Source organism: Equus przewalskii, chromosome 24, assembly GCF_037783145.1.
Source record: "Equus przewalskii isolate Varuska chromosome 24, EquPr2, whole genome shotgun sequence".
Lineage (NCBI taxonomy): Eukaryota > Metazoa > Chordata > Mammalia > Perissodactyla > Equidae > Equus > Equus przewalskii.
In genome coordinates, this window is record NC_091854.1 from 10,458,610 (window position 1) to 10,484,596 (window position 25,987).

General features: G+C 41.2%; 1 protein-coding gene across 11 annotated transcripts in view; it reads left to right on the forward strand.

Moving 5' to 3' along the window:
• Window positions 1-9,500: 9,500 nt before the first annotated feature.
• KYAT3 (kynurenine aminotransferase 3) overlaps window positions 9,501-25,987 on the forward strand; it is a 54,397-nt gene continuing 37,910 nt past the window's right edge. The window contains exons 1-3 of one of the 11 annotated variants that reach the window (XM_070592441.1): window positions 9,704-9,801; window positions 14,733-14,876; window positions 15,421-15,520. In XM_070592441.1, the coding sequence (XP_070448542.1) occupies window positions 14,869-14,876; window positions 15,421-15,520 (108 nt within the window). In that variant the 5' untranslated portion in view covers window positions 9,704-9,801; window positions 14,733-14,868. Of the gene's footprint in view, window positions 9,802-9,902; window positions 10,171-10,200; window positions 10,243-10,511; window positions 11,210-11,579; window positions 11,791-14,534; window positions 14,877-15,420; window positions 15,521-23,835; window positions 25,505-25,987 lie in introns of those variants that run through there. The other 10 variants (XM_070592451.1, XM_070592449.1, XM_070592450.1 and 7 more) reach the window with 10 other exon arrangements.

A 25,987-nucleotide genomic window follows, 5' to 3' on the forward strand; every position in this document is an offset into this window, starting at 1 on the left:
AAACATTATAGTCAAATGCTCAAAATTCAAAGACAAAAAGAGAAATTTGAATGCAGCAAGGGAAAAGTGACTTGTTACATACAAGGAAATCCCCATAAGGCTATCAGTAGATTTTTCAACAGAAACCTCCAGTGCTGAAAGAAAAATATGCCAATCAAGAATACTATGCCCAGCAAAACTGGCTTCCAGAAATGAAGGAGAGGTAAAGATACTCCCAGACAAACAAAAGCTGAGGGAGTTCCTCACCACAAGACTTACCTTACAAGAAGTGCTACAGGGACTTCTACAAGTTGAAACAAAAGAATGCTAACTAACAAAATAGAAACATATGAAAGTAAAAATCTTACTGATAAAGATAAACATATAGTCAAATTCAGAATACTCTAATACTGTAATGGTGGTGTGTAAATCAATTTTAACTCTAGTATAAAAGTTCAAAGACAAAGTTATTAAAAATAACTATAGTAGCACTAATTTGTTAATAGATAATTTAAAAAGACATACAGAGTAACATGAGTAGCATAAAATGTGTCGGGGGCTGATGTAAAAGTGTGGAGTTTTTATATGCGATTAAAGTTAACTTGTTATCAGCTCAAAATAGACTGTTACAAATATAAGATGATTTATACAAATCTCATGGTAACCACAAAGAAAAAACCTGTAGTAGATACATAAAAGATAAAAACAAAGGAATCAAAGCATACCACTAAAAAAAATCAACAAATCACAAAGGAAGACACCAAGAGAGGAAGAAAGAAACAAAAGAACTACAAGACAGTCAGAAAACAATTAAAATGGAAAGAGTTAGTCCTTACCTATCAATTATTACTTTAAAAGTAAGTGTATGTTGACTTTTGCAACCTCCTCATCCTTGGTAAATCCTTTGAAGTCATGAAAAAACATCTTGAGTGTCTTCTTCCAGACACCATTCATACATTCCTTGGTGACATCACCCCAAGCCACAGCGAGGTTCTTGATGCAGTCATAGGTGTTGTAATCCTCCCAGAATTGCATCAACTCTTCTCAGTGTCTTCCTCAGTTGCAACAATAGGCTGGGCAAAGGTCCTCATCAGGTAGTAGACCTTAAAAGTTACTATAACTTCTTAATTCATTGATTAAATCAAAGAGGTGGTATTTGGAGGGAGAAACACCACTTTCATATTGGAACGAAGACCACCAATAAAATGAGGATGTCTAGGAGCATTATGAACAATGACCAAAATCTTGAAAGATATGTTATTCTCCAAACAGTACTTCTCCATTTCACTGGCATAGCAATTCAGGAGGACACCTTGGAGGAGAAGCCGGGTCATCTATGGCTTCTTATTGATCCTGTAGTACACTGGCAGTGTGTGCTTATTAATATGCTTGAAGGCCTAGGATTTCTCACTGTGCCAGATCACAAAGGGTTTCAATTTGTAGCCTGCAGCATTGCCCCTGAACAAAACTGTTATTCAGCCCTTAAATGCCTTAAAATTTGGCATTGACTTGGCCTCCTAATGGATGAAAGTCCTTTCAGGCATCCATTTCCAGAACAGGCATGTTTTAACATATTGAATATTTGCTCTGGTAAGGAGTTTTCCTCCACAATCAACTTATCTAGAATTTCAAAAACTGTTTCAGCTGCCTTCACATCAGCGCTCACAGACTCACCACTCACTTTCACACTATATAAAGAATAACAATTCTTGAACGGCTTAAACCACCTGGAGCTAGCAGTGAATTCAATATCATAGTTGGGTCCAGCCTTTTATTTCAATACTGCAAACAAACTTTTTGCTTTGGCTATGATCATCATGGTCCTGAGAGGGATGTGCTTCTGTGTCTGGTCTTCAATCCAGATCCTTAGAAGTTTCCTCATGTCTGATACAGGCCCTTCTTGCATTTTTGTTAGTCTCCTTATGTTCAATGAAGCAGATTCGTTAACGGCTTCCATCGCGTTGTTCTTGTTCTTCAAGATCATAGCTATGGCAGAATGGGAGATGCTTGCTCAGTGAGCAATAACCATCACTGATTTTCAACCTCCATAGCCCTTAATCACTTTTAATGTCATTCCAGGTCAAGCCCTCAACATGACCTCTTACTGATAACATTTGCAGTGGATTTTGTATGTCTACAGGCCATGATGAGCAAAACAACACGAGATTAAATCAAGCAAAAGAGAACAGGATGGAATCAAGAGACATGGTAAATGCGAGAGTTATGAGGCTGCTGTCAGCAGAACACAACATATTGTTTTACAGTAAAATTTTTTCTTATAAGTGGAAAGAGTACACTCTAAAATGATGATTTAAAATATAGTATAGCAAATACATAAGTCAGTAACATAGTCATTTATTATCATTATAAAATTATGTACTGTACATAATTGTATGTAATATGCTTTTATACAATTGGCAGCACAGTAGGTTTGTTTACACCAGCATCACCACAAACATGAGGAATGTGTTGTTGTATGATGTTACAAAGGCTACGATGTCACTAGATGATAGGAATTTTTCAGCTCCATTATAAATTATCGGACCATCATTGTATATGTGGTCTGTCATTGAGCAAAATATTGATATGTGACAGAAGCTTGTTTTTAAAAATATGGTATCGTGTACCTCAAAATGTGTTAAGAGAGTAGAACTCATATTTGGTGTTCTTACCACCAAAAATGGAGACAGAATTAGGGAAATGGATATGTCTATTACATTGATTACGGTGACGATATCATGGGTGTTTGCATAAGTCCCAATTCATCAAATTGTACACATAAAATGTATACAATTCTTTGCATGTCACTTATACCTCAATAAATCCATTTTGAAAAATTCTGGAAAACAATTCTCCAGATCCTGAAGGTACCTACTGACTGATGAATTTTACCAAGAATTTAAAGAAGAAATAACATCAATTCAACACAATTTCTTACAGAAAATAGAACAGGGAACATTTCCCAATTAATTCTACAAGGGCAGCATTATCCTGATACCACAATTAAATGGGGGGGAAAAACAGCATAAAAAAAAGCTACAGATCATTATCCTTCAAGAACATATATGCAAAAATCCTCAATAAAATATTAGCAAGTTGAATCCAGTAATGTATAAAAATATTGCACCTCAATCAAGTCGGGTTTATTCTATGAATGCAAGGCTAGTTCAAAATCAATTAATGCAATTCACCATACTAAAATCCTGAAGAAGAAAAATCACTTAATTATATAAATAAAGGCAGAAAACTCTTGACAAAATATGACATCTATTTATGATAAAACTCTCAGCAAACTAGGAATAAAACTGAACTACTTCAAGCTGCTAAAATGCATCTACAAAAAACCTACAGCTAAGATAATACTTAATGATGAAAAACTAAATGATCTGCCCCTAACTCAGGAACAAAGCAAAGATGTCTATTCACACCATTCCCGTTCAACATTATACTGAAACTCTTTTAGCTCTGCGGATCTACCTAGCATAAAGCATGTGGTACGGCTTTGGAACAGCAGCGCCAAAAGGACACTGCACACTATGACAAACTGGGGGAGCAAAAGGTAGTCCCCATAGAAATTCTCCAGGAGCTGAGAACCTACAGATAGCCTGCAAGAGAGAGGCGTCTGAAAGCTTAAGAGCTCCATCATGAAGGGGTGAACCAGGAATTCCAGAGCCGAAGTCAGACTGAGAAAGGAAACATGGCACATTCCCGAGAAGAACAATTTCTACCAAGTTCTAATGCCCTGATATTTACCTATGGCGCAGCATTCTCTAACACTATTAGCCAGAAGCCACATACCTAGTCCATGTCTTGAAGGGCACAGTACTTGCCCAAGTTTTCACTAAGAACAATTTTTATTTTTATTATTTCTTACATATGGACCTCAGGTTTTGGATGAATTTTTTCCTACCAAACTGATTTGTAAAGTCAAAATTCATTTTCTCTTTTCAAAAGTTGTTCAAAGACTGTGAAGACTTTCTGATCAGCTCGAGTAACCAATGCTAAGAGTTAATGTTATAAATCCTGCCAAATGTGTGTGTGGATAGAGAGACAGGCAGAGAGACAAACAAACAGACACAGGTTACCCTGAGCAGCTCTTTCTGCAGATAAAATACACTTTCTAGGGGCTGGCCCCGTGGCCGAGTGGTTGGGTCCACGCGCTCCGCTGCAGGCGGCCCAGTGTTTCGTTGGTTCGAATCCTGGGCGTGGACATGGCACTGCTCATCAAACCATGCTGAGGCAGCATCCCACACGCCACAGCTAGAAGGGCCCACAACGAAGAATATACAACTATGTACTGGTGTGCTTTGGGGAGAAAAAAGGAAAAAAAAATCTTAAAAAAAAATACACTTTCTATTACAGTTTTTGATATATTTCAACTTGTGTTTGTACAACTATTACTATCTCTCTGGAAAGCATTAATTTACTGAATATTACATATACACACAAAATATTGCGTTTAAAATAGCTAGGTGACACTGAAAACTGAACATAACTCTTTTTTGACAAGTATAACTGTATATACTTAAATTATACAATGCAGTGACTTGATATATACATTGTAGAATGGTTACAAGATCAAGATAATTAACACATCCATCACCTCACATAGTTAACATAGTCAACTGTTTGTGTATGTGTGTGTGAGAACGCTTATGAGCTACTCTCAGCAAGTTTCAAGAACACTTCATAGCAGGAATGTAAGGTGGACAAGCCTTTAGGAACTTACAAATCCATCTGATTTGTCTTTTTTCCTAGGGAAGGTTTTCCTTAGAACTGCTCTAGGATTATGAGAGAAAGGAAGAAGGTAGTTCTGCCTGCCTCACTCTTACTACCTAGAAGGGACACATGCCTTTTGAGAAGCATTTCCAGATAATGAGGCATCGCTTCTCCTCCCTGCCACTCCTCTGGTGTCACCTGGAAGGCCCATGTAAAAGTAAAGTGGGATGCCTTTGGGGAGCAAACTAGAAGAGTGAGTAAACCATCACAGCCATACTATGATTGCATATCAGAATGTCCATATAAAAGAGTGAAACAAAATTGAAGCTCATTTCCCTCTCATGTAAATATAGTAGGTCTGGAGCTGGAGTGGTGGCTCCATGACGTCAGGGCTAAGGCTCCTTCTCTCCCATCCTATTGCTCTACCATCTTCAACTTGAGGATTCCACCAGGTCATCCAAGAGGGCTGCAGCCATCATGTCTGCACTCAAACTGTCAGGGAAACCACAAACCAAGAGAGTAAGGAGGGCATACTACCCCTTTAAGACTTTTCCTGGAAGAAGCACATACAGTTTCCACTTATATCCCACTGGCCAGAATTTAGTCTTATGGCCAACTCAGCTACAACAGGAGCTGGAAATGCAGTCTTTACACCAAGCACCCACATACTCTGCTGAAATGTGAGGGTTCTATTACTATAGGCGAAGAGAAAACTAAATATTGTGGAATAACTAGCAGCCCAATCCTAAAGATTCTCTTTCCCTTCCTCTCAGGGAACAATGTCACAGAACTTATTAAGAAACATGCACTGTTCTAAGTTTTTTCAGGTCGATTAAATCATTTAATCCTCAAAATAGCACTATAAATAAGGTTCTATTATCCACATTTCACAGATGAGGAAATCAAAGCACAGAGAAGTGAAGTAACTTGCCCAAGTTTACACAGCTAGGAAACGGCAGAGCTGGCATTTGAACCAGACAGTCTGGTTTATCCACTATGCTATACTGCTCTCTGTCTACTCTACTTCAGAATATTTTCAGTCCTCTATGTGAGGCAATGGAAAAGGCTTTATCTACATAAGGGAGATATTGTGTTTTTATTCAGAAAGCAAATGAGCAGAAGGTATAAGGAAAATACATCTACTGATAATTCCAGGGAGTCACTTATACTTCTTTTTTTAACACCAACATGAGTATAATGAGTGAGACAAAGCTTGATATCTGAACACAGGATTCAAATGCCCAGCATTTGGTCATTCCAACATTTAATGAACAAGCATATAAACTAATAACAATGTGGAATAAAATGAAATTCCAACCAAGCAAGGGCTCACTACCAGACACATATAGAAGCCAACACCATGAGGCTAACTTTTGAGAAAACAAAGAGCTTTATTGCGAGGTCAACCAGCAAGGAGCTAGGAGGCAAAGCCTCAAATCTTCCTCTCCAATCCAAGGTTCAGGGTGAAATTTAAGGAGTTAGGGGCTACTAAGCTGCAGCTGGGGCCATGTAAGCTGATTGGCTAGTCTCGGATTAGTCCATAATCAGGCTGCTTGGGCTGCTGGAAGCCAGATTTTCCTTACTGAAGGCCATCTCGCTTCATCAAGTGCTCAGGTGGCAACATTTCTGAAGATTCTTGGTTCCAGGGTCATCCTGCGCTATGGGTTCACACCTGATACATGCGTAGTGCTATCCCTGTTATTGAGCAAGGTTAGATTCTTCAAAAAATTGTTTTAAGGAAGCAAAACTAGTTTAAGTTGGTCAATGTTTTATGTGCTGTTTCAAAAACAAAAAGACACCTGAGAACAAGATGGACTCTGTGTGGTGAACAGGGACCTCAAACCAAAATGGAGTCAAACAGCCATGATGGGACTGGATGAAGTCAGGTACCCTGTTCTCAGAAAAAACACAGAATGCACTCTTAAGCTAGTCTCCGCTGAAGTTCCTGAATTTACAAAGTGCAGAACAGCCATGTGGACCTAACCAATGAAACTGTGACCTGTGCCAACCAATCAGGATTAAGCAGGCTTGCATCCCTGATTTGTATCAGTGGATCTGGCTTGAATCCCTCATTTGCATAAATAGATGTGAGTGGAAACTGGTAACCTGGGCGGGAACTTTTTCCATAAAGGCAGTCCCCTTTCCTTTGTTCTCCCGGAGCATACTTGCGATTTGCTACTGAGATCACGTCTCTCCAGTTTGCAAACTGTATGAGTAATAAAACTTTCCTAACTAAATTCTTGTATGGCAGAGATTGTTATTGACAGCGACAACAAGAGATGGGAAATCAAACACATTTACATTTTCTCTCTACAAGCCCCACTAAAACAGCAGTAAGGCGATTCTTGTGAGCCATAAACCCACGAGAACAAAAACAAGGGGAAGGACAGTGGTAACTAAATGGTCGAAGTTATAAAGCAGATGGGCAGGGAATAGCTGACGGTAGACTCAAACACGCTGAATCCTAGACAGGCATGAAGAAAGCCAAAAAAAGCAACCAGATGTTGTCCCCCACACACAACTCTCCAAAAGCTCAGGACTAAAAACCGGAGGACCATTTAAAGGCCTGTCTAAGAAACCACTACATCCCAAGACTACCACCCTGGTCTGCACATCCCCACCAATTTGTCGCCCCTCACCTCAGCAACAGATTAGCAGTTTGTACTCTGAAGAGGGCAAGCAGAGAGTCTGACTTAGGAGAAATCAGGCATAGTTGATGGTGGAGTGCTGAAACAGAGGAAATGAGTGACTGTCGGCATAACGGATGTGGACCTCCTAAGCCCTCTTTCTCTCCTCTGCCACCACCCTAGTCTCAGGGAACATCATCTCTCACTCTAAAAACCTCCTAACAGATCTTCCTGCTTCTACACTTGCCTACCCACAAGTCCCTTCTCCAAGCGGCTAGAGGATCTTTAAAAAAATGTAATTAAGATTACACTATTCCTCTGCTTAAGATTTTTAAGTGGCTGCTTCAGAATAAAATCATACCCCTTTCTGAGGTCTTCAAGGCTCTGCATGATCTGGCATCTGCCTTTCTCTCCACCCTAAGCTGGAAGCACTTTGCCCTGAATCACTATTAGACACACTGGCGTCTCTCTCACTCCTTGAACTTGCCAAGTTTGTTCCCACGTTGGGACCTTTTCAACAGATGTCTTCCTTTCTAGAATCACTTTTTGCAAGGTAGCCTCTTCATCATTCACTTCTAGGTTCAAGTGTCACCTCCTCAAAAAAAGCCTTTCCTGACCATTCCATTTAAACTATCTGCTGTGTCCACCCCTCATTGCTTCTTCATAACACTGATGACCCTCTGAAGCCATTGTATATATTTATCCACCTGTTGTCTGTTTCTCCCTATGTAAGGTTTAAGACTAACACTTTTTCTGACTCATTTTCCTGAGTAGCCTCAGCACCTATGTCCTGCATTCATATTTGTTAAATGTGAGAGAAATAAAAGAAGCACCTGGCATTGGAAACTGATCTGACACTTACCCTTAAGGCTTCAGTGTGGTTAAGAACTAGACATGGAGTTCCCCAGTAAAACATAACAATCCGACAGAATACCGCCATCAAAGTCGCTGTGTGATCATGAAGTGAGACAACAGGCGAGATCACTTAATAATCTTCTCCAGATAAAAACAAGATCACTATGCAAACTACAAAAATACCAAACTTTCTCCTCTCCCAACAAGTAAAACTGGTGCTTTTTTTTACCAAACACAGATACAGCCTTGCAATTTCCTTCCCTTCTCCTACATAAGATGTATTAAGATACCCAATCTTATAATTACCTCCACTTCCTGACAGCACCCAAAACAGAACGAATCTCCATTTCCTTGAACCCTCCCCTCAAATCATCTAATACAAGCCCAGATCGTATAAGAAGAGATTTCTAACGCTGTTATTGAAAATGACCCATGGTTCCCCAAAGTGTGTTCTCCCTGTTTGCAATGAGTGATAAACCCAACTTTCTGACTACGGGTGTGTTCCTGGTGGGCTTTGGCCAGGAGAATACTGACAAATGAATGCCACTCGAAATAGCTCATAATCTAGGGGCAGATTCTCTATCGTGCGCAATAATTTCTCCATTCACTTAACCTCTTCCGAACCTCCTTGTGCTTAGTTGAAGAGTATATTCCCTCAACCAAAGGTTATCTTTGTTCTTTGTTCTAAACCAGACTAACAATGCTACTGCCATTCCCACTCCATCTATCCTCTCATCTTCTTAAAACAGGAGAGGAAGAAAATCCATTTACGAAACTCGCTTCTTAACGCAAGCTATCCTTTCGGTAACCCCGCTCTCCCCAAAGGAATAATTCATGGTTTTCCTTTTTCTCTTAGCTGATTTTTATCCCTCAGTTTTAATGTCTCACTTGTTTCCCTCCTTCAGCTTCACATCCCGTTTTGTTTTCAGTTCTCTGATCAAACTCATTTAACGGTTCAGGCATATAAAGTTCCTCTGCTTTTTTTCTCACCCCCAACATAGGCGATAAATACAACTACAAACCCTTTTGCACACTCTCTGTGGCCTTGCCCTCTGTCCGGCACCTTCCAACATTCGAACTACAACCCCCCCTTTGCCTAAACTCTGTGGCCCCAAAGCTTGCCTTCTTCCAAACCAATCCTTGTCCTATAATCTACATCAACCCGATCAGTCACACACATTCAATTAGAGCCTTGAGCCTGAATTTCATACTCAATCCCCGGCCATAGCCGAAGCCACGCCCCGCCCCGCCCCCTGACCCAGGTCCGCCTGCATTCCGCCGCCCTAACCGGTTTAAGTGGCCAGCACCTCCACCAGCCCTGTCCAGTCCTGGATAGCGGACATTCTCATAGTCAATGGCGCCCCGAGGCCATATCCAAACATCCACCTTCATCCCGTCCCCTTACTTTCATCATCCTGGCACCTTTCCCCGCCTCCTGCCGCAACCCGCCCCCAGTTCCATCCAGTCCGCGATCCCGGCCGGCCCCGCAGCCAATCCGCGCTCTGAATCCAGACGCCGGGTCCATCCCCGCCCAGGCTCCGCCCCCTGGGCCGAATCCCGAGCGCCAAGCCCTCGGCCCACGCGGCCTCGTGAGCACAGGGCCAGTTGCGGCGTAAGGGAGGTGAGTGGGCGCGCGGCTGGGCGCTCCGCTGCGGGGTGAGGGTTCCGGGCGGGCGAGCGGGCGGAGTCCGGGGAGCGCGGCCCCGAGGCAGCGAGGAGGGCAGGGGCCCCTGCTGGAGCGGCGCGCCGGGCGGGGCGGGAGCAGAGCCGGGGCCGCGTTTCCTTCAGGCCTCTGCCGAGGCCTGGGGCGGGGTCCCTGCCCCGAGCCCGGGCGGACGGCGGCGGCGGCTGCAGAGGGTCCGCGCGGGAATGACAGCGTGTCCTCTGGAGAGAGTGCCACCGAGGTGACTGGCCTTCTATGGTGGGACCCCGGACCCCGGTCATCGTCTGCCCCTCGGCAGTTTTGGCATTTTGAAGACAGTGTGGGAAGGTAACGCCGTCCCCAGTTCATCCTTAACAGGATTTTTAATAAAAGAGGAAACAGAGGCTGTTAACTTGCCACGTAAGTGAAGCTTAGTGGAATCCGCAGTTTTTAGAGAAAAGAGAAGAGCAGTCCCATCTGCCTCTGGAGTCCGAGCAGCTGCAGGCTCGTGCAGTCGTCTCTCCTGCTTGCGGCCCCGGGGCTGCGCGAGGAGACTTGGGGCAGCCGGCTCCGCTCTCGCCAGGCTGCAGACCAGCCGTCAGAAGGCTTCGCTCACGGTGCGCAGGACCTGAGCCCTGCAGGCCTCCGCCCCTCGGCCGCCCTGCCTCCTTCCGGAGAAAGCCCCTCCCACCTCCTCCCCGTATGCACAGTGGTTATAAGTTGATCCTGTGGCTTAAGTCCAGTGTGCAAACTTTTACATCTCGCTTTGCTTTGCTTACCTTTTACTCTGAATCTGCCTGCAACAGTTCGTCAGTCTTCTCAATATCTGGTCGCTCCAAATATGCCACGTATCCTTTAAACAGTCTACTCCAATGATTATAAATAGGCAGTTTATTGTTCTACTGATCATGCATATCTGAATATGGAGTTTATCTTATGTATAATATGCCATAATCAGGTTTACTAGGTCACCCTGATTCACAGTTGCCTGATTTTCTTCGCAGAACATTGTTTTTATGGAGAAACTAGAAAACTATAGTGAAAATATTATTTAGAATTAAAAACCATTTACCTTTTGATTTTCTTCCAACTTTTCAGTGGCATCCAGATTTTTTTTTTTTTATTTAGCTTATTGGTGAATATACATTTGGGACGTTAATTGCGTTCGGAAAGTCCTGCTCAAAAAATTGTTTGTTTAAAGTACAGAAGAAAAATAGCTGCAGAGGTTCTGAATCTGTATCTAGCAGCCTGCTTAGATTTCTCTGAAGCTGTTTTTTCACTGATGCCCCCACAATTCCTTCCATGATGAGATTACCTAGTGAGACAGTAATGAGGGAGAAGGAAAGAGAGCCCAGATCTGGGTGCTGAGGAGTACCCTCGTTTCATGGTAGGTTGGGGGAGAAGGAAGAGGAAAATGTGGGATTGTAGGATGTTTCTACATACTGTTTCTACGGGCTGTTTCTGGGATGAGACACAGCTTGTCCAGCGGTATCTAAAGCTGCAGATTGCTCCAGGAAAGTGAGAATTGTGAAATGTCTCCTGGATTTAACAATACAGAGGTCAAAATCGACTTGAGAAAGAGCTGCCTCTGTGGAGTAATGAGTATAAAAGTCAGATTGTACTAGGTTGAGTATAGATTGAGGACAAGGAGACAGCTAATAAAATGATACCTTTTTCCTTTTCGTTTTTTGCTGAGGAAGATTCACCCTGAGCTAACATCTGTTGCCAGTCTTCCTGCTTTGTTTTTTTAATTTCAGGTGCCACCACAGCATGGCCACTGACAGATGAGTCATGTAGATCTGTGCCCGGGAACCGAACCCAGCCCGCCTAAGCGGAGTGTGCCAAACTTAACCACTAGGCTACTGGGGTGGTCCATAAATTGATATCTTTTTAAAAGTTTTGCTTTCGAAAGAAAGTAAGTAACAAGGAAAGTTTTGATTTGAAGAGATGAGCAACAGGGAGGAGAAGGTAGAGTCAAGAGTTTTATTTTTTATCTGTATTTTTTGTTTGTTTTTATTGTTTTTTCAACTGGCAGAGACTTGAGCAAGGGAAGCTGACTGACTCTATAGGAGAAAAAGGTAACAGTCAGTGGAGCAGCGTCTCTGCAGAGGTGGGCGAGAATGAGCTGTGAGTGTGGGAGGGCGGACCATCCTTTTGTAGCAGGGTCACTTCCTTTCCTATAATAGGAAGGAAGATAAAAGGATTTTTTAGGTTTGGTGTTTACCTTGAGAGAGTTCCCATCTGATGCCTTCTGTTTTCTCTGTGAGAGGAAACAAGATCATCTGCTTTGACTAAAGAGGGTTTTAGGTTAGAGTGGTGCGGGGGAAAAAATTAAAATAATCATCCTGGACTATAAGAGAGAATATTGCCTGTCCTCTTAGGGTTTTCAACTGGGCCTGAGAATTAAAGTGACATAAGACAGGAGAAAAGCACACAAATTGATTATAAGTTCTATGTGACACAGAAGATTTCATAAGAAAATGAAGACCCAAAGAAGTGGCAAAACCAAATGCTTTTATACCAGCTTGAACCAAGAGAGACAATTGTGGAAAAGTACCTGAAATGTATGAGGAGGCTAAAGAGGATAAGAATTATTCTAACAAAGTCTGTTTATACAGCCTTCTCAGCCTCAACTCCCTGTCTAAGAATGTCTCTTTTCTCCTGGTACAGGGAGGGCATCTTTCACATGGGAATTTCATCTACTGTTTTCAGGAGAAAGGGGGAGATAAGGATTGCCCCTTTTGCCTCTGCTGCTTTAGCTCAAATTAATCATTAGGCCAAAGTGGCATATTTTGAGATGCATATTCTGCCATCCTTCACCTATAAAATATAGTAGAAATGCTGGAGAGTGTTGGGGGTCAGTTTGAGATTAATGCCCATGAACTTGTGGTGAAACCAGTCGTAGCCTGCGTGACTTTCTCCAGCAGTCCACAGCTTCTTGGACCGTAGGAGAAACAGACTTTAACTGAGTTCATCCAGGGTGAGGATTTTTAAAACAGATGAAAAGACAGACTTGGGGTGGGAGGGGTGGTTAGAGCATTGTCAAGAACCTTATTGGGATGGTAGAACTGGCATCTAAACTGGAAAATAAAAGATGAGGGCTGATTGGGAAAAGGAGAGGCAACCTCTTAGAGATCTTGGTGATATTGAAGAACAGCAATAGTTGGAATAATTACACAAATTGAAAGGACAGTAGTTTATGGTCAAAGAGCAGATTGCTTCAGTTAATTACTTTGGAATTAGACCAGATTGAGGTTATGGCAAAGTGCAGGGTGTGACGGTAGGAGAGAGTGACTAAGGTGAAATGGATTAGAAGCTCAGTGGACATGGGGATGTGTCAGTTGTTGGAAGGGTTATCTCTGAAGACATTGAAATTACCTGGGATGATCACAGTCCTTTGAGTTGAGGAGAAAGCTGTGTGCCTAATGACACAGTCCTTAATGAATGACCAGGCGTTATCACCAGGTCAAAAGAACATCAGTGAGGCAGAGGAGGGAACTAATAATCTTGCAATGGGAAATGGACAGCAAGAGGTAGGTGGGGCGTATAAGAAAAAGCCAACACAGCAGAAGATGGATGTGGTATCTTCAGGGAACAGTAAGGTTTGAGTAAAGCAAGAACCCTGTGAGAACATAAAGTTATAATGGAATTTGCTGATTATGGTGCAGCTGTTTCAAAAGACACAGTGGAAGGTTTGGAAAGTGGAAAAGAAGTGAAGAGCTGGGTCAGTTGCCAGGTAGTACATTGCATTCAGAGGTAATGTGCTGTAGAAGACAGGTAGGGGAGAGAATGTGGGATTTATGCTTTGGAATTTCCAGATGAAAGCAGGTGGATTTAGTGTCAGTTCCCTAAGGAGAATGGCCTGGTGGCCAGAGGGCATGGCTCACCCTCAGTGGGGTGAAATCTCCCAAGAGCTGCAGTTTGAGGTCACGCTGACCACCCAGTGACTTACAGTACCTTCTGAGATTGCCTTCAAACTAATGATTCATTTGTTTTGGAACATGGGGAAACTGAGGTTCAACAAGAGTCAGTGACTTGTCTGAGGATAGAAACCTGTTTTTAGGGTCTGGCCCCGTGGCCTAGTGGTTAAGTTCGACATACTCAACTTCGGCAGCCCCTTCGGTTCCCAGGCGCAGACATACACCACTCGTCAGTGGGCATGCTATGGCGGCAACCCACATACATATAGAGGAAGACTGGCAACAGATGTTAGCTCAGCAGCAATCTTCCTTGAGCAAAAGAGCAAGATTGGCAACAGATTGTTAGCTCAATGCCAATCTTCCTCACACACACACACAAAAAGGCTGATGTGATGTAGAATGAGTAAGAGGGTGTCAATTAAGCTGAGGTTTTATTGACAAGGTGAGGATTTTATATTTCACTTTTTAATAAACTTCCAATATATTGCTTTTCACATCCAGTGCTTTCTGAAGCCTTAACATTTTGGGAACTTAAAGAGATTCATAGCTAGCTTCAGTGGTCCCTTTGAATCCATAGAGTATAGCTCTTTTTCTAAAGTTTAACTATTAGAGATAGAGGAAATGCCATTCACTGACAGAACACTCAGAGTAAAACCCTATGAGATGATTCTGTTTACCTGAACATTTTTAGAAAGCTGAGTTTTCTTCTACTTCTAAGTGGCAGTATAATAATAGAATTTCCTATTGCTTTGATCTTCCTCCATTTACCCACGATTGATGATATCCCTACAGGTGGAAAAGTAATTCAGAATGCACACCTATTATGTAACTGGAATCTATTGAAATGGCTTCCTAGCTATCTATGGAAATGTTGAGGGAAGTATTATTTCAGAAAATAACCTAAGATTCTTTCGTATGTTTTTTATATTTATCAAGGACTTACCATAATCCTTCTAAAATAATTTTCTTTTCTTTCTTTTTTTTTTTCAGTGATGAAGCTTGGTCCTGAGTTACCATCTGTTGCCAATCTTCCTCTTTTTCTTTTTTCTCCTCAAAGCCCCAATACATAGTTGTATATCCTAGTTGTAGGTCATTCTAGTTCTTCTACGTGGGACGCCACCACAGCATGGCTTGGTGAGCAGTGTGTAGGTCTGTGCCCAGGATCCAAACCGGTGAACCCTGGGCTGCTGAAGCAGAGCACATGAACTTAACCACTTGCCATGGGACCAGCCCCTCATTTTCTAAATAATCTGTTTCTAAAAACTTTAATTTACTACTACAAATTGTGCTTTTACTAGTGACTGTTATCCAGACAATTCTGAAATCTGAGTACTTCTTAGATTGAAATATTCTGGATTTTACAGCTGTGAGAAATGGAACTTTTACTTACTGTAGTTTAGTGCAGTTGACTAAATAGAGCCTAATTTTTTTAATTCACAGTATCCTTTCAGATCCCTAGTTTAAAATGGCATATGCATAAATTTGTATAAGGTAATGAGGAGTCTATTAGAATGATTTGAATGATTCTGGTGATGAGATTATATCACAGAAAACACCTATCAAAAACTTATATATATATTTTATATAAGCTGGTGATCTGTCAGTTAGCTGCAGGTGTCTGATAGTGATGTAAATATTACACATTTACTCCTTTTAAAAACTTTTCTTTATCCTGTAGCATAGTTTTGGCCCAGAGGAGACTCGGCTCCCTTGAAAGTAGAACTAAATTCCTGAAGACAATTTATTCTTCAAAAATCCTGGGACTCTCTACTTCTGCTGTAGGTATTGCTTAATCACTTACATATTGTACATATTCTGCTATGTCAAAAAAAGATGGAATTTTTCAAATACTCTATAAGTATTTTGTGGGAGTGAATATTTCTGTTATGTAAACTGAGGTCGTCTCTTTCATTGGCTAGAACTGACATTCACTGAGCAACTGCTTGCCTGTCTGTATCAGGACTAGTGCTGGGCATTGTGTATTCATTATCTTATCTTATCTTTACAAAACTTTTCAAGTTAGGAATTGTTATCTTTCTGTTTCACAAATGAGAGAGTGGAAGCTTAGATAGGTTTAGTAACTTGCTCAAGGTCACACAGCTTGTAAGTGGCATAACCAGAATACTACACTCACCTCTGTCTAGTTTGAGCGGTCTAAAGAGCTGGCTCTGTATACTCAAGAAAGGATAGTATAGTGACTATAAGTGCAGGCCCCGTGACTTCCAGTTTATAGGAAATATGGCAGATTGAGGACCAGGTTATGTGACATGGAAAAGCAAACAAATCTAGAATGTGGTTCATAACCACAGGGTGGGTAACTGACCCGTTTTCTTCAACAAGTGGCATGGGGGAAAAGTGGGATGGAGTGTTTCAGAGGGACTGCTCTGGGACGAAAAGAGGCTTAAGAACCACAACCAGTAACATGATGTGTGGACCTTGTTGAGGAACTTGGTCCAATCAAAGTGTAAAAAGACATTTTTAAAGACAACTGGAGAAATATGAATGTGGATTGAGTATTAGATGATACCAAGGAATTATTATTAATTGATATGATAATGACATTGAAAATGTCAATATTTTTTAGATATGTATACCAAGTATATTGCTGTAAAATGACTTAAGCTCTCAGATTTGCTTTAGAACTAGTCATCAATAAAAAACAAAAAGAAAAAGGAGAGAGATTAAGCAAAAGAGGCAAAATCCTGATAATTTGAATCTAGGTAACATGTATATGAGTGTTTTGTATTATGTTGAATCATATGAACTTGTTATTTTTGTAGGTCAAAAATGGGTGAATGTTGCCAGTTTGAAATTGTTCAACCTAATTGTAATCTCTCAACTTTTATATAGGTTTGAAATTTTTATAAAAACCATCATCAACTTCTTCCTGTACACATAAACACTATAACTTCTACCTTGTAAACGCCTTGAATTCTGTCTCCTCTTGATACCACCCTGACTACCTTGGTCCAGGTCCTCCTCCATGCAGAGAAGTTGGTTGAAGCCAGGCAGTGGGTGCAGTCACGTAGGGTTGTCACATGAAGCCACAGTACAAAATTGAGGCTGCTTGTGTGCAGAACCATTAGCTGCAGAGCTCTGTTAGAATGTACATGCCCAGGACCCATCATAAGAGAATCTGATTCATCTGGAGTGTATTGCAGGTGATTCTGGATGTACATCCCGGGTAAGAACCACTGACAGTTCATTATTCAAATCTGCAGATTGTCTGAGACAGAATTCAACGCTGTCCATCTTTGACAACCACGTCAGAAAAGTCCCTACTTTCCTATTTATCAGAGTCTTTGCAGTTAAATAGTCACGCAGGTAAATAAGTATTCTTCCTGCTGTTGGGCAAATGATAAAAGCAGATGATCAGTGTATCAAGAGTAGTAGTGATAAGTTTAAATCAAGAAAGGCTTACTAGAACCAGCCAGACTATTTACTGTAAACCTGTTTTTTCACTGGAAAATTCTTCTCATCCATACCATCATTAAAATTGAAAACTTACTCTACAAGTTACCTCTGAGGAAGGGAACATAATGGGGGATGGCTGCACTTTATCTGGATCATTTGCTTTTCTTACCAAAAAAGTTTCATTTTTATTGCTTCTGTAATTTTAAATAAATAATATTTTAAATGTTAAGAAAACAATTACTGCTATAAAGCAAGAAAAGAATAAGAGGCACCCAGGATGAAAATCACTATCTATCCCCTATTTTAGCACTTAGATCTTAAAGGTATAGAAACTGGGAGATAAAATTTATATAATCCTCTGGTGCCACAAAGCCAGAGAACAAATTAATAGATAGATGAGAGAGAGACAGGAAGAGAAAGATAGAAGGAAGGAAGGGAAGAAGAAGCATGGAAAGAAGGAAGGAGTCATTGTTTTCGAGAGATCTCATGGAGCGCCAACTCCCACTATCTGATAGTGTCACCCTTTTTTGGTCTAGTCTTCATTTAAGGTTTAGTCATTCAGATTGTAATTCTTAGCCCTTTGGTTTTCTCCTCTTCTTCCATTAATAGCTTCCTGTCTGCTTATCCTTAAAATAGCCTTCCTAAATAGGAATTCTCAGGGAAACTATTATGTGTGATACTATAATGGTTGGTACATGTAACACATTTACATAGAACACCAAGAGTAAAAGTGATGCGGGCTTGGCAAGCCGAGGAGTCCAAAGAAAGATTTCTTGGACTCTCAAGGTCTGATGGTAGTGCTCTTTTTTTCTTTTTCTTTTTTTTTTTTTAAAGATTTTATTTTTTTCCTTTTTCTCCCCAAAGCCCCCTCCTACATAGTTGTATATTCTTCGTTGTGGGTCCTTCTAGTTGTGGCATGTGGGACGCTGCCTCAGCGTGGTTTGATGAGCAGTGCCACGTCTGCGCCCAAGATTCGAACCAACAAAACACTGGGCCACCTGCAGCTGAGTGCACGAACTTAACCACTCAGCCACGGGGCCAGCCCCAGTGCTCTTTTTTTCAGAGAATAGCATGAAGTAGCATGGGACAGGACCCATGGGCAGTGAAGAGCTGCAATGGGTTGAGGTAGGGCTAAATTTATAAGGCATAGGTATGTGAGTTATCTCTTTACAAGATAAAGGAAAGATTATGTTTTAAAAAAAAAGTCATTAAAATGGTAATCGCGCATGTGGGGTCTGATTATTGGGTGGGCCTATAACTTTGGATAAGAATCAGATCGGATCAGGTCAGGACATCCTATGCTGCCTGGAGGATGATATAGTTTGGTATGTAGGGCAGGATGCCTTGAGCTTTTCTCCCTGTGGCAGCCTTGATCCTCATCAAAACCTAAATATAAACTGTGGGTGCTGGGTGATAATGATGTGACAGTGTTGCTTCATCTATTTTAACAAATGGACTACTCTGAGGGGATGTTGGCTGGGGAGTCTGTGGGGGTGGCAGGGGGGTATTATGGGAATAATTCTCTGAACTTTATGCTCAATTTTGCCGTGAACCTAAAACTGTTCTAAAAAATTGCCTATTATTATTCTTTTTTTTAAAAAGGTCTTCTTGAATTTACATGCCCACGAGAAAAGCACAAAAACATTTATTATATAGCAATTAGGACAAAAACTTTCCCTTCTCTTTCAATCTGTCCTTCCCTAAAGAAATCACAGCCCTCTTTTTTGATGTGAAAAACGTTATCTGTTGTAGATTTAGTCCATACCCACATCCTCTTACCTGCTTTGGTGTTGTCAACACAAAGAATCCATAACCAACCTATAAATCAAAATTGGGGTGAGTTTATTATGAGCCAGAGTGAGAATTATAACCTGGGAAGGCCTGGAAGGCATTCTGGAGGAGGTTGGTTTTCAGTACAGTCTTATATCTTTGTAGAACGAAGAACATACATTAAACACACCCAGGATAAGTTTTCATCAAATTTTCAAAGAGATATTCAGTTGCAAATTAGCAGGTCAACATGACCATGATGTCAACAAAGGGACTAATCCAGGCGTTACCAATAGAGGGGAGGAAGGGAAGTATGCATTCTTTGCTTTAATGGTTAAGCTGATGTACAATGTATGTTTGATAGGCCATAAGCCAGGCTTTTTTAATTGAATCAGTTTTGAATGGGAATAGTTACCCCATATACCTCCATACGTGAAAATCTCTCGTCAGTGTAAAGTTACAGTCATTCATCCTTAATAGCAAGGATACCTTCTGAGAACTGTTAGGCGATTTTGTCTTTGTGCAAATATCAGAGTGTACTTACACAAACCTAGATGGTACAGCATAGTACACACCTAGGTTATATGATACTAATCTTACGGGACCCCTGTCATATATGGGGTCTGTTGTTGTCCAAAACATAATTATGCAGTGCACGATTGTCTTCAACCTTCTTGTATCTGAGAGAATCTTTTCCACTATGAATTTAACTCATTTAATCATCATAACAATTGCATGGAGTAGGCATTCATTTTCCTTTTTAATAAATGAGGAAACAGTTTCAGTAACCTGCCTACTATCACACAGGAGTTTTGTTATTTAAGTTTGAACTAAGATCTCCCTGGCTTGAAAGCTCTTTGCATTAAACAAGCTTGAATATTTTAATTTTAATTAGAATGTAGGCATCTATTACAGAGCACAGAGCTTGGCAGGTCTGTGAGGGAGTGTGTACAGGCTCGCCCCAAATCTTGCTTTACACCTCTTCTTGGTTTAAGTGCCTGGCAGAAAGTACCTGCCTGTCAGTCTCCAACCCTAATTTCTATGAGCTATTCTGATTGGTTTGGGGGTGGGGGAAGGTGAATCGGATTACACAGTCTAGAAACCCAGAAGGGCTCACTCCTATGAATTTGAGTGGGGGCAGTAAACTCACTGCCTACCAGCTTACTCACATCAGATCTTTGCTTGAACTCAGTTTTCAAAGAGAATAAATCAGACTGTTTTTTTCTTGACCTGACTCTCTTTCCAGGTATTCCGGCTGCATATTTACCTGTTCTGTCAGAGCTCAAGGTTAGAGAAACCCTTGTTTCCAATGTTAAAAAACAAAATTCATCTGAGTAAATTTTAAAGATCTTGTTGGCTTTATTCAGTGATTCTGGAGTCGGGCAGCGTCCCATCTAGCAGGTAGAAAGGAGCTCTGAGGAACTGTGCAAAATGAAAGACTTTTATAGGCAGAAGGAAGTGGGAACAAAGAAGGTAGACGAGCAAAAAGTGGATTGATTATGGCAAGGTCACCTTTTTATTTTATTGATAGGAGAGAACAAAGCAGAAGTTATAACCAGTTCAAAGGAAAAGTTGAAAAGCACAAATTTATATGCAGTGGAGAAATTGAATGCAAATAAAGTCAAAACTGGTTTTTGCACAGGGTGGAGGGAAGTCCATCAAAACTCTAGGAGCAGAGTTTGCATGCCTGTCAGTTACCTTGGTTTACAAAGGTGCAAATGAGTCAAAGACCAGTTCTAGCCCTGCCAGAATCAGCCCTGTAAGGGTGTGCTATAGCCACTGCTTAGTTTTCCATTGAAGTACACATTTTTTTCTACAATATATTATCTCTCAGAGGGGATCAAAATTCCTTCCCCTTCACTCATTTGTTTAGTCAACAAGTATCAAATAACTACAACATATCAGGCACAGTAATTATAAAGTAAAGCAACTAAACATGTGTCGCTTAAAAGTTCCAGGTAGGGGACCCGCCTGGTGGCGCAGCAGTTAAGTTCGCACATTCCGCGTCGGCAGCCGGGGGTTTGCCGGTTCGGATCCCAGGTGTGGACGTACACACTGCTTGTCAAGCCATGCTGTGGCAGGCATCCCACATATAAAGTAGAGGAAGGTGGGCATGGATGTTCTCTCGGGGCCAGTCTTCCTCAGCAAAAAAAGAGGAGGATTGGTGGCAGATGTTAGCTCAGGGCTAATCCTCCAAAAAAAAAAGAAATAAATTTAAAAAAAAAGAGAGGAAAGTTCCAGGTAAATATGTGCTCCTCTGAGTTCATTATGATTGGATTTTTCTGTCCCTACTTTGCATGTCCACTTCTGAGTTTTACTTTCGGTTCTTCTACCATTACAGGTACATTCTGTTGTTTTCCTATGCCATCTAGTGGCGAAAGAATGTAATTTGTCTGGCTTTTTGGATATATAGTCACACCTTGGAAAACATCTAAAATCTATGAGATAGTTCTGTTAATATCTGCTTGCTTGAGGAGCATTTTGTCCAAAGGGAGAAAAAAGACATGATTTTCGAGTACCCTGGCAGCTCTTTTTTTTCAGTTTTTAAAGAATCTTTAATTTTTTCATAGAGTTTATTTTCTTGGAGCATTATAGGTTCAGAGCAAAATTGAGCGGTTCCCATTTACTCACTGCCCCTACATATGCATAGCCTCCCCCGTTATCCACATCCCCCACCAGACTGGTACATTTGCTACAAACATTGAACCTACACTGACACATCATTGTCACCCAAAGTCTATAGTTTATGTTAGGGTTCACGGTTGGTGGTGTACATTCTGTGGGTTTTGAGAAATGTATAATGACATGAATCTGCCTTTATAGTATCATACAGAATAGTTTCACTGCCCTAAAAGTCCTCTGTCTATGTATTCATCCCTCCTCCCCCTAATTCCTGGAAACCACTGATCTTTTCACTGTCTCCATGATTTTGCCTTTTCTAGAATGTATATAGTTGGAGTCATAAAGTATGTAGCCTTTTCAGATTGGCTTCTTTTACTTTGGAATATGCATTTAAGGTTCCTCCATGTCTTTTCAAAGCTTGATAGCTCATTTCTTTTTAGCACTGAATAATATTCCGTTGTCTGGATGTACGACAGCTTATTTATCCATTCACCTACGGAAGGACCTCTTGGTTGCTTCCAAGTTTTGGCAATTACGAATAAAGCTGCTATAAACATCCATGTGTAGGATTTTATATGGACATAATTTTTCAACTCTTTTGGGTAAAATACCAAGGAGTTGATTGCCAGATTGTACAGCAAGAGGTTATCTTCTAAATAAAAGTCTTGGGGCTGGCCCCATGGCCTAGTGGTAAGTTTGGCACACTCTGCTTTGGCAACCCAGGTTCACTTCCCAGGCACAGACCTACACCCCTCAGCAGCGGCTATGCTGTGGCAGTGACCCACATACAAAATAGAGGAAGATTGTCAACAGATGTCAGCACAGGGTGAATCTTCCTCAGAAATAAATAAATAAAAGTCTTTTGTAAGATATAGGTATTGTAAATACTTTCTCTCATTTTGTGACTCATCTGACAACTATTTAAGAGATATTTCAGCCCACTGAATGGTATTATGGAGGATGAAAATAGACAACTTTTTCCTCTGCCCTCCTAGGTTTTCTAGCTGAGGCCTTGAGAATTAGACTGACAAAAAGACAGATTAAAACAAGAGTAAAAACAGATTTCATTAACATGTGCATTGCACATAATAAACACAGGAGAACTCAGTTATGAGTGACTCAAAGGGGTGGTAAGAACTTGGGCTTCTATAGCAACTTAACAAAGAGCAGTAAATTTGTAGAGAAGTGACAAGACAAAGGAAAAGGAGTTTAGGAGTGAAAGGTAGGGTTGTTTTAATAAGCTTGATTGTATAGATTCCTCTGGTGCTGTCTCAGCTGATAAGAGTCTAGAAATGTCTTTGGTGATTAAAAATGTCCTGCCTACCCTAGTAGAGAGGAGGAGGCAGAGTTTTTCTTGTGTCTGCTGCTTATTACCTTCAGCTCAAAATGTCCTTATATGAAAGTGGCATATTTTGGGGTGACTTATGCTGATTTCTTAGAATAGCGTAATAGATTTTTTTAAGTCAAGCAATATTTGAGTGTTCACCATGTGCTACTGCACTAAGCGTTTTTATGATATCTCATCCTTGTAACTGTCCTATATTGTAAGTACCATTTTTATCTCCAATTTACCGATAAGGAAATGTAGGTTTAGAAGGGTTTAGTAATTTTCTTTACTCAGACTGTTAATGCTTTTCATCACTGTACTGTAGGTCCCTAAGCAAGATTATTGTTAATTCAATAAATATATTTTACTGAGAATCTAATATATGAACATAAAGATTTAGATATATGTGCAAATATATGTATACTTTTTTTCTAGGCTACCTGAAAGATATGAGAAATGAGACAAAGTTCAGGTTCTAAAAGAAAACCTAAACACAGACGTGCACACGTACCATCGAAACTGGGAAGGTAGAAGGAAAGAGATCTAGGGGAGAACAGGGGAAGAAAAGATTACTTGTAACTGGGGATCTGAGAACATTCCTTAGACATTCGATCTAATGTATATCTTGTTGGGTAGACTGTGCTTAAATAGGTGGATGCATTAGTTTGCTGTGGCTGCTATAAAAAATTACCACAAACTTGACAGCTTAAAACAACAGAAATGTCTTCTGTCACAGTTCTGGAGACCAGAATCCAAAATCAAGGCGTCAGAGGGCCACACTCCCTCCAGAGGCTCTAGGGGCGAATCCATTCCTTTCCTCCTCCAGCTCCAGCTTCTGGTGGCTGCAGGCATTCCTTGGTTTATGGTCACATCACTCTAATCTTTATTTATGGCCAGCATCTTCATATCTCTCTCTGCTCCGTCTTCGAGGGGCCTTCTCTGTGTGTGTATAGGCTCCCTCTGCCTCCTTCTTTTAAGGGTACCTGTTATTACATTTAGGGCCCACCTGGATAATTCAAAGTAATCTCCCCATCTGAAGATCCTTGATTTAGGGGCCAGCCCCATGGCCGAGTGGTTAAGTTCATGTGCTCCGCTTCGGTGGCCCAGGGTTTTGCTGGTTCGAATCCTGGGCGCGGACATGGCACTGCTCATCAGGCCATGCTGAGGCAGCGTCCCACATAGCACAACCAGAGGCACTCACAGCTAGAATATACAACTATGTACTGGGGGGCTTTGGGGAGAAGAAGAAGGGAAATTAAAAAAAGAAGAAAAAAGATTGGCAACAGATGTTGACTCGGGTGCCAATCTTTAAAAAAAAAAAATCCCTCATCTAATCACATCCATTAGGATATGAGGGTATGTGTTGCCATATAAGGTCACTTTCACAGGTTCCAGGGATTAGGATGCAGATATCTTTGGGGAGATCATTTCTGAGCCTACTACATTGGGGATGATGGAGAAGATCATATCAAACAGGAAAGAACTCAACGAAAATTATGGGAACTAGACACACCCTATCAGAGAGTGGCAGGTGGTCCTCTGCTATCGAATCACTTTATGTAACAGGGTGCCTGGTCGGGGAGAAGGGTGGACATAGATTCAGGGACTTGAATGGCAGGCTGGAATTTGAATTCCAATCCATAGATTGAGGAGTCACTGGAGATTTGCGAGCAAGATAGTAGCAACCCCTAATCTGTGTTTTACGTACATAACTCGGGAGCACTGCAAATGATGGATTAGAGTCAGTATACCATTGAAGTAATTCAAGATGAGGATATCTAAGAGGTAGGATTTCATCCACGTGTTCAGAAAATACTTTTGAACACATTACCTCCCATACCCCATTGTAGGGACTGGAGATACGGCTCTGAAGAAGACAAGTCCTTGTTTTCTGAGGTTCTCATTTTAGTGAGAGAGTCAGATAATTAACAAGATCAACAATTTCAAATAGTAGTGAATGTCGTAAGAAACATCAATAGACAAACATGCTAAAATTCTCAGTGGTGTTAGTAGGAGAGAAGGGATGGCTAATGCTAAGGCAGCCCTCTCTGAGAAAGTTCTGTTTCAGTAGAGAGCGTATTGAATAGAACAACGTAAGGAGCCAGCCATGTGCAGATCTAAGAGAGGGGCATTCCAGGCAGAGGACACAGTGATTGCAAAGGCTGTTATGTCAGTTAGCTCATATCAGTAAACATTCCATTCTCACTCATGTTACCTGTAGGCTACGAGTCAGTTGTGGCTGTGCTTCAGGTCGCAGCTCTGCTCTATGTGTCTTCTTATCCCAGGATCCAGGCTAAAGGAGTAGCCCCGACATGAGACATGGTCTTCTCCTAGTAGAAGACAGAAGAATGAGAGACCAGGCAAAACCACGCAACAGCGTTTAAAGCTTCTCCTTGACATAGTGTATGTCACATTCCTTCACATGCCATTGACCAGAGCAAATCACGTGGCCAATCTCACCTACTGGAAAGGAGGGGTGAATAATTATATAGAGTAATATAATCTACGACACTTGGGAACAAACCTGTAGCATTTAAGGCATAGAAAGAAAAAAGGCTCGATGAGAATGGGGAATCTTGGTCTGTTTCGCTCACTGATATATCCCAAGCAGAAAAGTGCCTTCCACATTGTAAGTATTCAGTAAATAAGTGTTGCATGAATGAATGAAAGCCAGTGTGGTTAGACTATAAGTGAGACATGAGATTGCAGTCACTAGTAATCAATGAGTTGGCATGTAAGAGGAAACTTAATTTCACCCTTACCTTAGAATTTAGTTCTCCAGTCAGCTTTTCGCCCAACTCTGTTCAAGCAATAGGAGCTTGGGCTCCATACCTTCAGCTCTCTGTAGAGGCAGAGTGTCCACACCACTCTCCCTATTAGACTTCCCATTTAGAGAGACTTTCACAGACTGCTGTGGCCTGAGATGCTCCCTCCTTCTAAGGACAGCATTTCCTCCTGTTTTTCTGAAAGATACTCTTTTCCTCATTCCAACCATGTGTTTCAATAGGTGCTGGTATATTTATCGAGATACTCTCCAGGGGCATTGACAGGTTCCAGCTCAGGGAGCACACCTGGAAGGGCCGGGGCTTGGGGAGTCAGGTCTGGACCATTT